At 41.9% G+C, this 15,193-nt stretch overlaps 1 protein-coding gene across 3 annotated transcripts in view; it reads left to right on the top strand.

The window, feature by feature from the left end:
* The window catches only part of NPTX2 (neuronal pentraxin 2), a 72,226-nt gene extending 68,727 nt beyond the window's left edge, over positions 1–3,499 (top strand). For all 3 annotated transcript variants that reach the window (XM_064461700.1, XM_064461701.1, XM_064461699.1), the window contains one exon: positions 1,863–3,499. In XM_064461700.1, the coding sequence (XP_064317770.1) occupies positions 1,863–2,090 (228 nt within the window). In that variant the 3' untranslated portion in view covers positions 2,091–3,499. The remainder of the gene's footprint in view (positions 1–1,862) is intronic.
* The last annotated feature ends 11,694 nt before the right edge of the window (positions 3,500–15,193 follow it).

Genomic DNA, 15,193 nt, shown 5'->3' with positions numbered 1-15,193 from the left:
TTTTTTAAAAAAACCAAGCAAAACCCAAACCAAAACTCCCAGCAGCTGTAAGAAAATGTCATTGTTAAACACATGCTCCTGTTGTATACACAGTATCAGAAAGATTAAAACAAAGCAACAAATACCTAATGCAATCACACATTGGTATATTTTGTTTCATTTATGAAACATTCAGAATACTCATGTTGCAGTTATTCCTATTCCCACTCTTAACACTCCAGTGCGCGATTTTGTCAGTGATCTGAATAATGCCTTAAATTAAATCCTTTGAGCTAGATTGCTGGTAACTAGCAATGTGGCCAGTGCAGTTACAGGAAAGGACAGAATTGGCTAGCACTGTTGTATGAGCAGTCAAAACAAAGCTTGCTGAAAGCAGACCAAGTATAATTGCTTCAATTTGTTTTAAATTTTTTTAATTGCAGCAAAATTGACTGTCCCTCTTAGCAATTTACTGGTTTTGCCCCCCTTCTTTCCTCTTCATCCCAAGAATAGTAAGAATGGTAGTCCTTGAGCCCTGGAATAAACCAAGGAAAGTGTGTGTATGGGGGTGAGGGGACCAACTACTGTGGGCACTGGAGTGCTTGTGGGTATATCAGGATCTCTTATAATTTGGCCTGCTATGGAGAACTTGCTGCAGACCGAATTCTGCAGATTTTCAGGTATGAAATGTTGTGTTTTGAATAGTGGAGCCTCACTCTTTCAGAATTTGATGTCTACTTTAAAGATGAGTCTGAAGTCTAAGTGACAAATTCTATATCAGACATTTGGTTTCTCATTAAAGATGTAGGTAAATAACTCAATGCAGATGCTAATAAAGCTGCCAACAGAAAACATTCATGAGGTTAATGCTAAGTCCTTTTTGAATATTGAAAAAAAAAAAAAAAAACAAACCCCAGAGGATTTTGAATCTTTCTCTTCTAGGTAACATGTCATTAAGCTATTGTCTATGAGTTGTGTGGCTCTTCACATTTTTTTTCCTCTACCTGTTTGTTGTATGATTATATATCTACTAAAAAAAACCCTATTGTAATGAGTAGCAGGAAATAGCCTTTCCCCAGGATTCCCAGGTTCACAACAGGGGAATGAAAAATTAGTTTTGTCTTGATATTGATTTTAGTAGATACTTACCCATGACAGAATGATAAATTCAGAATCCTAATACACTCTGCATAGCAGATGCTCCAGTTCACTAAGTGGCTGGCAGCTTTTCGTAACTCTCGCATGCCATTTGCCTGTACTATGCTTGGTTCTATTCTGTGCTATCAATTTCATGTTACTGTGATCACACAAAATGTGTGATTTCTGTCCTTGAGTAGTGGATGGAGCAAGCAAACACTTTCAGGCTTATGCATAGCAGTTTGAGTTAGTCATTTGGTAAAACCATAAGAAGCCTGTGTATTTAGATCCAAAGATCGCATCTTAGGCCCTGCAGACAATTGGTCAAGGGCTGCAGTTAGTTTAATCTATAGCCATGAAGCTCCTAGAATAATCTTACACATCTATGGAGTTCTTGCTGAAGCTGTCCTATGCCAAGCTTGCAAAATAGCTCCTAAATTACTCTCAACATTTAAAGCTGTTTTCATGCTGTACTGCTTGGGGGCAGGGTTAGTTATGTATAGCCCTTGTATAGCAAACTACTGTTTGCTTTGAATTTTTTTGATGCATTTCAGATTGGAGCTTTTAACTGTTCCATAGAATGTCTTGTTCAAAGTAGCCCTTCCAGAAACTTGAAGTTATTCTTCTTTGTGACCTAGTGCTGCACCTCCTTCTAGCAATGTGGCTGGGTGGGGGGGAGGGTCTTCAAGCGGAGGAAGAAAATGCTGAAATAGTCTCACCTAATCCTAACTCTTGTCTGCCTAAAGGACACAGTAGGAGGAAGATTTGATGCAACTCAAGCCTTCGTTGGGGAGATGAGCCAATTCAATATATGGGACAGGGTCTTAAAAGCTGAAGACATCATGAATATTGCTAACTGCTCTACCAACATGCCTGGCAACATCATACCCTGGGTTGATAACAACGTTGATGTGTTTGGAGGTGCTACTAAATGGCCTGTGGAGACATGTGAAGAGCGTCTGCTAGATTTATAGCTGCAATTGTTTTCCATTCAAGTGCCCCCTTTTAGTAGGACAATCTTCTGTGCAATCTAAAGCACTTATTTTTCTCTCTGCCCTTCCCCAATCTTAACGCCTCAGAAAAATAAAAAAATTGAGTGAACTGCCTCAGTGCAAAGATAGCTGCTAGTCTGGGGCATTGAGCCTGACAACAAAAGAAGCTTTTCTTGGCTAGAGCAGCCCTTGCTTGCCATGGCCTGATCCAAAAATATGCTTTGGCCTGCATCAGCCTTTTGATTAGGCCTGGCTTTAGTACATCAGTTCTTCTGGCAGGGAGGAGGAACAGCCATGCACAGGTTAATTATCATCTTCCTTTGGATAATGTGCAGTGCTGGCAAAGCGCCAAGATTAACAGGCTAAATGTGAATCCTTCCTCCCAGTCTATCGTTTCCCCTTTGAATCGAAGCCATTCTTTTTTAGCCCTTTTTAAAGAAACTACTTAATCCTTACACTACAGTGGTCATGGTGCAACTATGGGTAGAGCAGAAAAGCCACTGTCTGAGTGCAAGGTCTTGCTTTTTAATTTGCAGGTTAGGAATCCTTATTTTATGATAAGGAGGCAATGTATGAGACATGCTATTCTCTTCCATTTGAAGAATGGGCTGTGTAATCAGCATAGCTCCATTGAAACAGAGATGCTTCAGGTAAGGTTCTGTCCCAAAGCCTGTCTTTCGCTAGCCAGGATCCCAGCGTAGATGGATGGATGAAAGATGGCATTTTTATTTTCTGTAGGCTGAATGTACTGGATTCATAGTGACCTGGCTTGTAAACTTTATTGTTTCTCTTGCTTTAGTCAATGTCTTTTTTTTTTTTAAATATACAAGCTGTGATTAAGAGAATTTCATTTTGTTTTGCTTTGAAAGGCCTTTTTATGAGCAAGTGCCAAAGTTCAGTTTCTGCTTGCTGAGAATTGCTATATATTTTTCCAGCATAAGTCTTCTGCACTGTTTTCTATGTTATTATAATGGTCCTGTGTAATATGAAAATGTGCTGTTTTTTCAATTCTTGTTGACTGTCTCTTCTGTAAGCACTGGGCTGACTATATTTTTTTTAATCATTTTCTCTCAATATTTTGCAAACAATGTTGCTGTTTCCTTGGCATTGATGTGACTACTTGGTTTGTGGCTCGCAGATAGCAAATGCACTGTACCGGGAAAGAGTTAATACTTTTGTTATTTAAAAGAAAAATTATTTAAAGGGGGGGGAGGGGGAATTTATAAAGCTAAATATCATATTTTATTTTTCATATGTTTGAATTGTAAGAATAATATGGTGACAGTCCCATTTGTAGGATAAAGTTACATATTTCCATTAATATGTAGTATGCTGTTCTTAAAAGAAAATTCTTATAATGAACTTTTAATTAAAATGCACTGTAAAAATGAGTCTTTTAATTCCTTTATAGTCACACACGCCACTGAACGTTCTCTTATGTAGCTGCTCCGAGTTCACCTACTCTCTCTAGACTGATAGAAGTACTGTCCTGTAAGAAGTTATCCTTTTTCCCTAGAGCTCTTAAATCAGTTTTCAACCAAAAGGGTCCTAGGTGTGTGCATCTAACCTTGACTGGGGAGAGGCTCTCCACACTGGGATGTGGTGGGGTGTCTGAAGCTCAGGCTGGGAGCTGTCTCCTACCACGGTGCTCTCATAGGCACGACTCTACACCATGGCCTGGGATACAGCAGTTTCATTGGAGTGGGATGACACACAGAACGTACGTTCATATTTATTTTTCACAGTCATGAGAAATTGAAGCTATGACCCCTTCTGGGTGAAAGTACTAGTTGTAGGCAACTTAAGTGTTCCAAACCAGTGTGAAAAGAACTGCTCAACAATGAGATGACTTGTTGAAATGTGACAGCAGAGGCACTACACCCGTGCAAGTAGTAAAGCACAGTGTACATGGGGTCTGGCAGTAAACCAAATGCTCTGGTTGATGGTGCTCTCTGGAAGAGAACAACCAGCTGAGGCAGAAATGTTTATCCAGCTATGACATCCTTCTCTGGCTATGGAGAATTGGAGGTTTCTGTGAAATGTCACACAGCTCCATTTCACATGTTCTAATTCTTACTGGCCTTAAAACATTCAATCCCTTCCCCTGCAACCCACAACAGTACTTTCCCTGCCCTAAGGAAAAAAAACAAAACAACCAAAAATCTGTGTCCTAAGATCAGGGAGAGTGCACAACTCTTCTTGAAAATTTCACTATCCATGAAGTGAGTCCACTTGTGGGCTGGAGACCAGCAGAGGCATCAGCCCTCCAGTCAATCCACCTTTCTTTATCAGCTTTTTTTCAAAATAAACAGAAGGACCTGAAGTCTGGAGTTACCTGTGCTGAGGTATGCCATTTCAGGCAATAGCTTTTGCATATTTTCACCCTGTTCTTGAAAGGTGCAATGGTGAAATTGTGTTAGAGGCTTTCCTGGGTGGCTAGGAGCCTGCGTGCGGGCACGGTCTATAATTTTAAATACTAGTTCAGTGTTTGGATTCAGTTGTTGGCTGACGGAAGCAGAGGGTCTTTACACCTCAATTGACCATATTGATCTTTATTGAGAGAGTGTTAAAGCACTGACTTTAACAATAAGCACCTGAGTGGGAAGCCCCACCTGCACGGGGAGGTGTTTGTGGGTGGGGGCTGTAATTGCCATGTTTTGTGCACAGTGAGAACACCTGGTCTGGGGGCTGTTGTTAGGCTGGTGCTAGCGAGTGGCTGGCTGCTTTCTTCCTCAGCTTCTGCTCAGGCTGTGTGAAGGAGGAGTGTTACAGAACAACTCTTTGGAGTGGAAATCAAGATTAAAAGTTGGCTTTTTTATGAGGTATGTCAAGATGCTTAGGTAAGAGGGTGCTTGGGGACCCTTGTCCGTTGCAAACTGACCTAGAGCTGGGATGGACCTTTTCCTCTAAAGATAAACAACTTTAGTCCTTTGTTTTTCAGTTTGTTTGTTTTTTACTGATTACATAACCAAGATGGTAGGGACCTGGGGGGGAGGGTTTTGGGTGGGTTTTCTTTTGGCACTGAGTCTTTAGTAAAAGCTAAAGCTAAGGAGTATATTTTCCATTGAAAAGAGGGTTGTTTGGTTTTTTTTTACTATATATATTCTTTCTTTTGTGCATCAGTATCTTTTTCATTAAAAAGAAAATATATGTATTGATTTTTGTACCTTTATCTTGTGATGAAAAGCTACGGCTGTTCTGCCGCTCTACATTCTGGGAGTCACATGTTTTATGTGCATATATAAGCAGATGGCAAAACAGGAGTAAATATTACCATATTCCAGCATCTATACTGTTTATGGAGCGTGGAAGTGACAAGACAACTTTCAGTTCCCAAACTGCTCTGAATACACAGAAGTAATAACTTATGGAAGGCTGACTGACAGCTACAGTACTTGGAACATGCAGTAATGCAGATTTCTAGAAAATCTGCTTTTATTTAAAAACAGGCAGAGCAAGGACTCCTAAAAGCAGTGCCGGCGATCCTAACAAGTCAGCCTCTTGGGAGCTGTGAACTGGCTAGGTCTCCGGATGAATTCTCAAGTGTGAATGCTGTTTGGTCAGTGTCCGTATTGCACTCTCCTGTCTGTATGTACTTGATGCATTTAATGGCTATTGAGCAGCAAAGTATCCAGCATTTTGTATGTTTAAATCCAGGTTATATTTTTTTCTGAGACAGTTAAGGTTTCTTGACTACCTATCTGGCCATTAGAAAATGTAAATCATATATGTTTGGTATTTGCTTGAAGGCTTTAGCTATGTACTTATTGTCTAACTAGAGCTGAATCTTACTGGGAGGGGGCGGAGGAGGACCACCTCTGTGCCTCTGGGATCCTGCTGTGCATGGGAGACCGACCCCCTCATGCAGGTGTCTTTCTGCTGGACAGCACTTGCTCATTAAACTGTTAGTTTAGGTCTCAGAAACACAAGGAAGACTACAGAAATTCTTGCCAATGAAACTCTACCCACATTTTTACATACATTTTGCCCAGTGTTCAAATATGTGAGACTGCCAGGTAGAAGCTAATTCTGTTTTGCTCCAGAGAGCTGGTTTCCCTCAGGCCTCTCCTAAAGGCAAAACGCAGGTCAGTAGCAAAGCTGGTGCTTTGTATTAGGTGTTTAAAGCTGGCACTTTCTCAATCGGGATAATGTTTTTAAAAAATGTTTATATAACTAATGAGTAGACTTATTTCTTGTTTGCTGGTGGCACCTATCTCCATGTATAAGGATTCTTCGTCCAGCTGATTTCAGTTATTTAGGTTGGGAGGGAAGATCAGTTTTCTTCTACTGCATCATCCTTGGGGGGACCTGAATCTTGCTAGGAGCGCAGATGCAGGAGAAAATGGCCTGGCTGAGGCTTTTACCACAGATGATGTTCCCTTGCTGCTGCTGTAGGAATCTGAGGCTAGGGACAGCAAGGAGCCTGGTGAAATAGATCTGATGGAGGGAGTCAGGTACCATCAAACTTGCTTCAGAATTGAAAGCTTTCTATTGGCTGCCAGGGAATCTGGGGGTTGTGAAGGTGTTGCAGAATATTTTCCAGAGATCTTTCACGAAAACTTGTTCCCGTCCCCCCGGCCCCGAGAAAGAGCTGGACCTTGATATTGTTTGTGGTTTAGCTGTGAGGCTTAAATAATACATGAGTTTTACAGAGCTGAAAATCATCTGGAAGGAATTGAATTAATTGCACCCCTGGCTACAGTGGTTCCTAAAAGGCTGCACTTAGGAAAGTATAAATTTGCACAAGGAGTTCAAAGGTCTGTTTCTTTCCCCACAGGAGGGCTGGGCTGATGTTTTGGCAAAGCTTCGAGTACAGAAGCTCCCTGATGGCTTGCCACTGAGAGAAATTGTTTTATTTATTAAAGATGCTTTGGTGTTTCACCCAAGGTGGATCCCAGCACACGTTTGTCCAAGCAGTTTAGCTCCTAGCGGTGCTGTTCCCAGGCGCTCCTGCCACGCGAAGGATGCCAAGCAGTCGTCTTTGTGGTACCCTCTTGTTCCCTTGCTACCGGTTGGCTTGTACTGGATCACAGGGAGCAGAGCTTACTTGCAAAGGGTGGTCTTGAGCGTCTGTGGCACGGTGCATGCTTTTCTTCTGTATTAAAAGACGTTTGCAAGAGTTCTGCCCTGTTTTTTAGGTCACTAAGCTGTTCCCACCAGCGTTTCTGGAGTGCTTATTAAGAATAAGGATTCGGAAATATAACCAAATGACTAATTTCTTAGGAGGGTTTAGGTGGTTTTTAAAGTACTAGATGCTCTTTTACTTTGTACCTTTCCAAGCACTTAAACCGGCTTATGAGAAACCTAAAATCCTTATGCTACTGCAACAGAGTTGGTCACCTAGGCTTATCTCCACAACAAGAGATTGCCCTTCTGACCTCACCAGACAAAAGGAAACCTATTTAAAGGGCAACCTCATGTGTTAAAAAGAATATGCTAAAACCTCCTGGATAACAACACTGTCTAAGCAGGTGATTTATAACTTTCCTTTTTTTATTATACTGGCGTTTGCTGCTGATTTGCAGTGGGAAGCCTGCCTTGCCATCATGCTGTGTGGTCCCAGACAGCTTTTTTTTCTGCAACAGGAAGCAACTGGTTTTCCTCCCATTTCAGAGAGCACAAAGCAGGCAGTTGCTTCCTCTCTGGGAAGACATTGTCCTGTGCAGCCTTCTTCTATCTCTGCAACTGCAAAAGGGTCTGGGAGAAACGATCCGCACCAAGTCTTCGTTTCATGTGAGATTCCCCTGTGGGAGATATTTGTGTCTGACAAAACATGACAGAGCCAGATTTGCTTTCCAGGGATGGTGTAGCTCTCAGGAATGTGTTGTGTTTTAGGCTAAGGTTTCTCTTTTTTCCTTTTCCGTTTTCTTTATGGCAAATTATAAAAGGTTGATAAACATCTATAATAAAATACAGATCTGCATTGGCAAATCATCTTTTTTTTTTCCATTAAAGAAAGCTGTTACTTACTGTGTAGAGAGTACATATCCTCCTAAGAGATCAAATTATTTATGGCAGTGTGTTAATTAGCTTTTTCAAGGCTTCTAAAGTCTTGGAGCTACTTCCAGCTCCGTGGATAACTGCAGTAGGTAAATACCTCTCTGCATCAAGTATAATTTAATGAAACGGGAAAACAACTGTCAATATGTGCTTCGGACTTCTGGCCTGTTGGGGGCTCTTGTCAAGTGGAAAACCAGCACCTACAAGGCTTTTGCAAGGAAGTGGTCAGAACTAGCTAGTTGGGTAACTACGGTGGCCACAGATATCCAGGCGATTCAGGGGGGCTTCCAGAGCTGGTTTGGTCGCCAGTTTAACTTGTATATATCTGTGTTGTCATCTTAATTCTGAGGCTGTACTAGCACTCTCATTCACCCATTGTGATTCTCATTTTGGTTGTGGTAAACAGTAGATCTAACTCTGCTCTTATGTTCATCAGCAGCTCCGGTGCTTTTTCTAGTGGCTGTTCTGCTTTTAACCGAGATCCACGCTTTGTGCATTCCACCTCTTGAATTTTTGCGTGTCTGTTCACAAGTATTTGGCATTGTTCAGATATGCTGCTATGGTTACTCAGGCACCACGGACTGCACAGGTCAGCTTGGAAGAGCTTTAAACAAAGTATTTGGGACAGAATGCAGCTCTCGCTTGTTAATTTAAGACCTGGCACATCAGTTTGAACAAGTTACACAGAGGATAATGTCTTTCTTTTTTTCCCTACGCTTGGGATTTGGAAAAAACATAAGAAAAATATTGCCTTGACGTGAGTCCAAGCAATGACAGTGGCTCCTGCTGAAAATAGAAACCAGCCTATTTGTTCTGGGAATCGCCTGAAGGCCGGCAGGGCTTTGTGCACACAAGTGGAAGTAGGATGTATGAAACAGAGCAATCTATTGAAGAGTACAGGCTTCCTCAGCTGCATCAGTGCAAATCAAGCATAGCTCCGCTGATGTAGGTGGGGCTGACTGCAGATCTCCACCGCAGCAGGACACCTGTGCAAACATTCAAGGGCCCACTTTTACAACCTTTGGGAAGTGGAATGGACCTATACTTGATTCTTAGACCTCAGGTTGCTATCAGAGGGTTCAGGGGTAAGATGATAGCAGCTCACTTCTGGAGACTGGGGTGGGATTCTTGGAGTGATGTAGATACAGGATGCTGCAAGGATGGCCTGTTGGGGGCTGTAGCCATGATTTTAATCTTCTGATCCTGAGCAAATCCGTGAGCTCAATTGGCACATGGTATTGTTTAGGTCCCAGAAATTTAGTGAGGTCTGTTCCGTCCTGCACCATGGGCAGAGTTTGAAAAAGGATCATTGTGAAGTGACCTTACAGATGTGTGTAGTGATGCCTGCACTAGGCTATGCCCTTTAATGCCTTTCTGGTTACTTTACCCTGGAGAAATGAATATGACTGAATTTCCTCTTCTGATTACACTGTAGGCAAAATTTCCATAGTCTTGAATGGGAGAACAACAAGAAACGGAGACAAATCTGAGCATGCTGGTAAAAAAGAAACAAAAAAATCTGGTGTGACTTTAAAGCTGTTTTTAAAAACACAAGCTGGAGTGGGTTACTCTGAATCACTGGAGTCTGTTAAGTCCTTATTTTATTTTGGTTTTTTTTTTTATTTTTATTTCCGCTCAGTAATTTTGAGGACACAGTGAGAAGATGAGCCTTTAGAGATGAGTTACATGTGTTAAAGGGGGTAATGTGCTAGCATTTGCTGAGCACAATAAATATCCCTGCCAGACGAGCGGGTCTCTTTTCTGATATGGCAAAAATATTGCAAATGAGGATTTATATCAAGCCATTTCAGAAAACAAGAAAAGGTGGTTGATTTATTGTTTCAATTAAAATATTTACTTTGATTCCTTCCTTCATTGTTTCTGTGGGAAACTGGAGGATGCTTGGTGATTGCTTGGTAAATCTCGGGGCAACCTCCTGGTGGGTGAGTTGTGTCGGGGGTTTCTTTGTCTCCTCATTCTCTCCCCCCTGCACCAGTCCTTGAGGGCAAGTTCTCTGCAGCTGAGGGTGGGGACTAAAAGTAAAAATAGTCTAGCTTCATCATAATAAGTAATAGCAGAATCTTACTAATGTCTCTTGGATTGGGCCCTGGTTTTTCATTCAGTGCTTGAATTCAAAGGCTGGACATTTATATACTTGTTTTCCGGTTGAAGGATGCAAATTTCAGTGGCATTCATTGAGCTAAGATGTGGCAGTTCTCATTATGTTTTTATTTTTCCCTGTTCATTGTAGCAGACTTCTTGCAATTCACTTAAAGGAGGACAGGGAGGAGGGTGGAAAAGCATAAATCACCTGAGAAGAGAAGTGGAAGGAAACTGTGACCATTGCAATATGTGTGGTAAGGGAAAAGTTGTCTCTGAATCCAGCAGTGGAAGTTGGGAGTAATGTTTGTCTGTTGTGATTATTGTGGATATGAAGGAAAAATGATGGATATTAGGAAAAGGTTCTTCCCCCAGAGGGTGGTGGAGCCCTGGAACAGGCTCCCCAGGGAGGCATCACAGCACCAGCCTGGTGATATTCAAGAGGCACTTGGACAACGCCCTCAGAGAGATATGGTGTGAATTTGGGGTTGTCCTGTGCAGGGACGGGAGTTGGACTCGACGATCCTTGTGGGTCCCTTCCAGCTCAGGGCATTCTATGGAAAGAACCATCTTCCCCTCGGTCCTTGCTTAAAAGGCAAGTTTGTATTTTGGGAGGCTGGACTGCATCAGCTGGCTTCGGATATGCTCATTTTCAGCCTGCGCTCCTGTGGGGTGTGTGAGTATCAAATCCCTTTTCATTACCAGAAATACAATAATTTATTTTTCCAGATGCAGACAGGAGTGCTCTAGAGCAGTCTGAATTAAACACCAAGGTGGAAACAGGTTGCTGTAGAAACCCATGTCAGTCTTGCAAGTGGTTCTTGTGCACTTCTGGGGCTATGTTAGCAATAAAGACTCTTCAGCTATTTCTATTTTTTTAGTGGTATTGAGAAATGATTCTTCACTACTAAAAAAACAGCTGGAACTAGCAGAAGGTGTATGCTACAGTTTGGAAAGACAGGGAATTGACTATATGACGGGCTGATCAGGAGTCTGCTAAAGCTTTGGGAACCATCCATCAGCTTTAGTGGACTTTGGATATGGGAACCCTGTTCCTTGGAGTCTAAACAATATGCAACATATTGCATCCCAGTTTTTTTATAACTTCCCATAAGGGCTTGTTGATATGGAGGGAAAAACTCCCAGAAAACTTCTACAGAACCACCTTCTCCTTTCCTTTCTAAGTATAAAAGGCTGTTGGTGGCAATTGTATATAAATTATGTGTCTTGAAGGGCTGACAGACTCTACTTGATTCTGAAGCATTGCTATGGTGCTTCCTCAGCATCCCTTTGATACCTCTGCATCTTCTTGGATTAGCAATGCTGTTATAATAGTGCATGGCACAAATCTAGTTACATGAGCTCTTTGTTATTTAACTGTATTCAGAGCAGCATTTCAGACATTATTAAAACATTTCTGTATGCTTTTTGGCCTTGAAAAATACAGATTCAAAACAAAATTCCATAAATCTTTTGTTTAATCAAATTACACCTGTAAGAACAGTCTATATGGGTATTGTATAATAGGTGGGTGAATTCCAAATATGAGTTTGAAAATCTAGCTGGAGCAGAAAATCAAGACTGGTGGGGGATTCTTAGAGACCTTGCTTTCTTCCTAGAAAAATCACTGTAATATGTTGCATTATCAATGCCTAAGTGAAAACTGCAAGTTGATTTAATTAAGAGCTATGCTAAGGTATATTTTATTTGCAAACACATAGTTTATCTCTCAAGATGTAAATGTTCCTGGCTCACTGAAGCTATGTTGGTTTCACTGACTGAAACTTGCCTGTTGACAGCCTTATCAGCTGAAAGCATTAGAAGAGAATAAAATTACATTCTGGGCCTTGCCCCAGATGGGAATTGCTGCAATATTTTAAACCTCAAAAAGGATGGAAGTGTAACAGAACAACATGACCACAGTAAGATTTATTAGTGCTGTTTCATCTTGGCTTTGGGCCATCTCCTGTCTACAAAATTCCTGTTGATGTCCCATCTGGATTTATGTAGAAATTGATGGTAGGGTAAAGCTCTCTGATCCTATCAGTTCACATTTGCATCACTTTCTGTTCTAGATGTGCTATGAAGGGCTGGAAGCACCACTTGTTAAACTCTAATTAGCAGGCAAGCAGAGGAGAATGCAAGGTCATCTTAGCACTCTTGGAATTTAAATTGTTTTCTGAATTGGAAGGGTAGGGGAAATAAATCAAAGCCCATGCCTCTGAGTTCAGCTGTGTTTCTGAAACTGCCCCTTAAGAGATAAGCTTAATGGCTCTATTCAAGTATTTTTGTTTGCTCTATATTTTTCTGTCATAATTGTTGCACATAAATTGTTTAATGCGCACAATTTGGGTTTGATGTTTACCCTCCTCTAAAACACACAGAGGATGGGAGAAAGGAAACTTCATTGTGGCTATTGATTGCTTCTGTTAGACCAAGTGGGTGAGGTTTCCAAATCTCAGTGTAACAGCTGCTTTGGATTTGTCTGTCCAAAGGTTTTATGCCTCCAGAAGACTCTGTTACCCCAACACTTTCTACTGGTACAAAAGTCATGACAGTGGTGCCTGTTGCTGCTTTGTCCTTCCCTCCCTATTTAAGCTAGTTGGGTCATTATAGTCTTTAACCACAGCAGGTGGTAAGAACTTGAGCTAGGAGGAAGCTACACACAGACTAATGGTAGGAAGCATGAAGTCAACAAGAGTCCTTGAGCAGGACATGCAGTCCACCCGGAAACTTGAGATTTTTGGCGCATGTCACAAATGTTGACTTCCAAACAGGATGGATGTCTGTTTTGGGCATCCTCCAGAGAGCTGTGTCCAGAGTTTGCTGGCTGCTTTGCTCAGTCATCCTTTAGAGGGTGTCCCCTCTCTGCCTGCTGACTATTGACGGGAGAAACAGGCTCGTAAAGCTGAAGTGAGTTCTTACTAGGTTTAATCAGATGCTCCACCAAAAAAAGAAATGGCATTCAGATAGTGTACTGCTCCATTCAGCTTCAAGCTGAATTAGTTTGCATTGTTGCCCATTATTTTTGGACTTACACAAACTGTTTACATGTATACTGGGTCACTGATGCAAACAGACTATTATTATAGGTCTGAATCGACATTGCGGTACAATTGCCGGCAGTCCTGATCTCCTTGTGCATACCAATTTATTCTCTAGATGAAGCCATAGTGAGTGAAGGCTCATTCTCCAGTAAAGGTGATTGAATGCAACTGCAGCTGGTTGATTAAACTGAATGAAGAGAAACACTCATGTCCCTCAGCACACTCTGCTATATGAAACAAGGGGATTAGATATGCCGAATTTCTAGTAATGAAAGCAGGCAATCGGGCTCGTCATAAAATCAGCTTAAAAGAGCTTTCTAGATTCCAGAGAGAACTAAAATAACTTGACCTACCTTGGTCCTGTAATCTTTAAATGCTGCTTAACATCTGCTCATCAGCACTTGGCAATAATATTTATTATGAAATTTTTAATAGCAGACGCTGTCTTTTGTTGAAATTAATAATGCAGAGGGGTGCAGTATGGAGGAAAAAATCTTGTTACACAAGGATTAAAAATGAAACTGAAGTATTTGACTTCAGATAAAAAAGGGTTTAGAAGAAAGTTGCAGCTACAAAAATCTTAGTGAGGTCACCAGCCTGGCTCAGGCATGGCCCAGTGGCCTGGGGCATGGTGAAGCACCCTTTTAGTTCCCTGGACCAGTTCTTAAGGGATCTAAGTTAATAATGTAGTCATCACAGAAACTGTCCTTAACAGCTGGAGAAGAGAGATGTGCTAAGATGCCTTTAAGAATTGAGCTGTTATTTAGAAACTACTTTCTTTTCCTGAGACTGGCAATTATAAGTATGTTCTTAACTTCAGTGGTACAGAAGGTGCCTAACATGAGGTGGACTGGATTTGAGCCATTATAGGCAGAGGAAGTAGTTTGAAGGTCTATGTTCCTTATCGCACACTGTGTACTCCTGAAAACTGTAGCACAGGAATATAAGAGCTCCTTATTCCCAAAAGTTACCAAAGAAAAGTAAATTGCAATTCTCAGCTTGAAACATCTTCCAAGTAACAAGCTCTGTAGACTCTCGAGGGTCCCAGTTATTTCTCTACTGAGCTTGTAATTTGCTCTATAAAACGGATTCCCTAGAAAGTGGTCTGAACATGTCAGCAGACACTGAGTCCACATTTCCCTTTGCAGTATGTTCCAGTCAATTCTCTCAGGGTTAAGATAGTATGCATTTTTTTTTTCCCCTCCCCCAGTTTGATTTTGTGTGGCCTCAGGTTTCACTCATTGGTCATGGAATCATAGAATGGTTTGGATTGGAAGGGACATTAAAGATCACCTAGTTCCAACCCCCCAGCCATGGGCAGGGACACCTCCCACTAGACCAGGTTGCTCAAAGCCCCATCTAGCCTGGCCTTGAACACTTCTAGGGATGGGGCATCGACAACTTCTCTGGGCAACCTGCACCAGTGCCTCACCACCCTCAGAGTGAAGAATTTCTTCTTTATATCTAAGCTGAAGCTACCCTCTTTCAGTTTAAAGCTGTTACCCCATGTCCTGTTGCTACATGCCCTTGTAAAAAGTCCCTCTCCAGCTTTCCTGTAGGCCCCCTTCAGGCACTGGAAGGCTGCAATAAGGTCTCCCCGCAGCCTTCTCTTCTCCAGACTGAACAAACCCAACTCTCTCAGCCTGTCCTCATAGGAGAGGTGCTCCAGCCCTCACATAATCTTCGTGGCCCTCCTCTGGACTCACTCCAACAGGTCCAAGTACTTTGTATGTTGGGGGCCGCAGAGCTGAATGCAGTATTCCAGGTGGGGTCTCATGAGCGCAGAGAAGAGCAGCAGAATCACCTCCCTCGACCTGCTGGCCATGCTTCTTTTGATGCAGCCCAGGATACAGTTGACTTTCTGGGCAGCAAGTGCACATTGCCGAGTCATGTTAAGTTTCTCATCAAACACCCCTAAGTCCTCCCTCTCAGGGCTGC

This window comes from Phalacrocorax carbo, chromosome 10 (genome assembly GCF_963921805.1).
Source record: "Phalacrocorax carbo chromosome 10, bPhaCar2.1, whole genome shotgun sequence".
NCBI lineage: Eukaryota > Metazoa > Chordata > Aves > Suliformes > Phalacrocoracidae > Phalacrocorax > Phalacrocorax carbo.
Note: the sequence above shows the minus strand (reverse complement) of the source record. Positions and strands in the feature narration are given on the sequence as shown.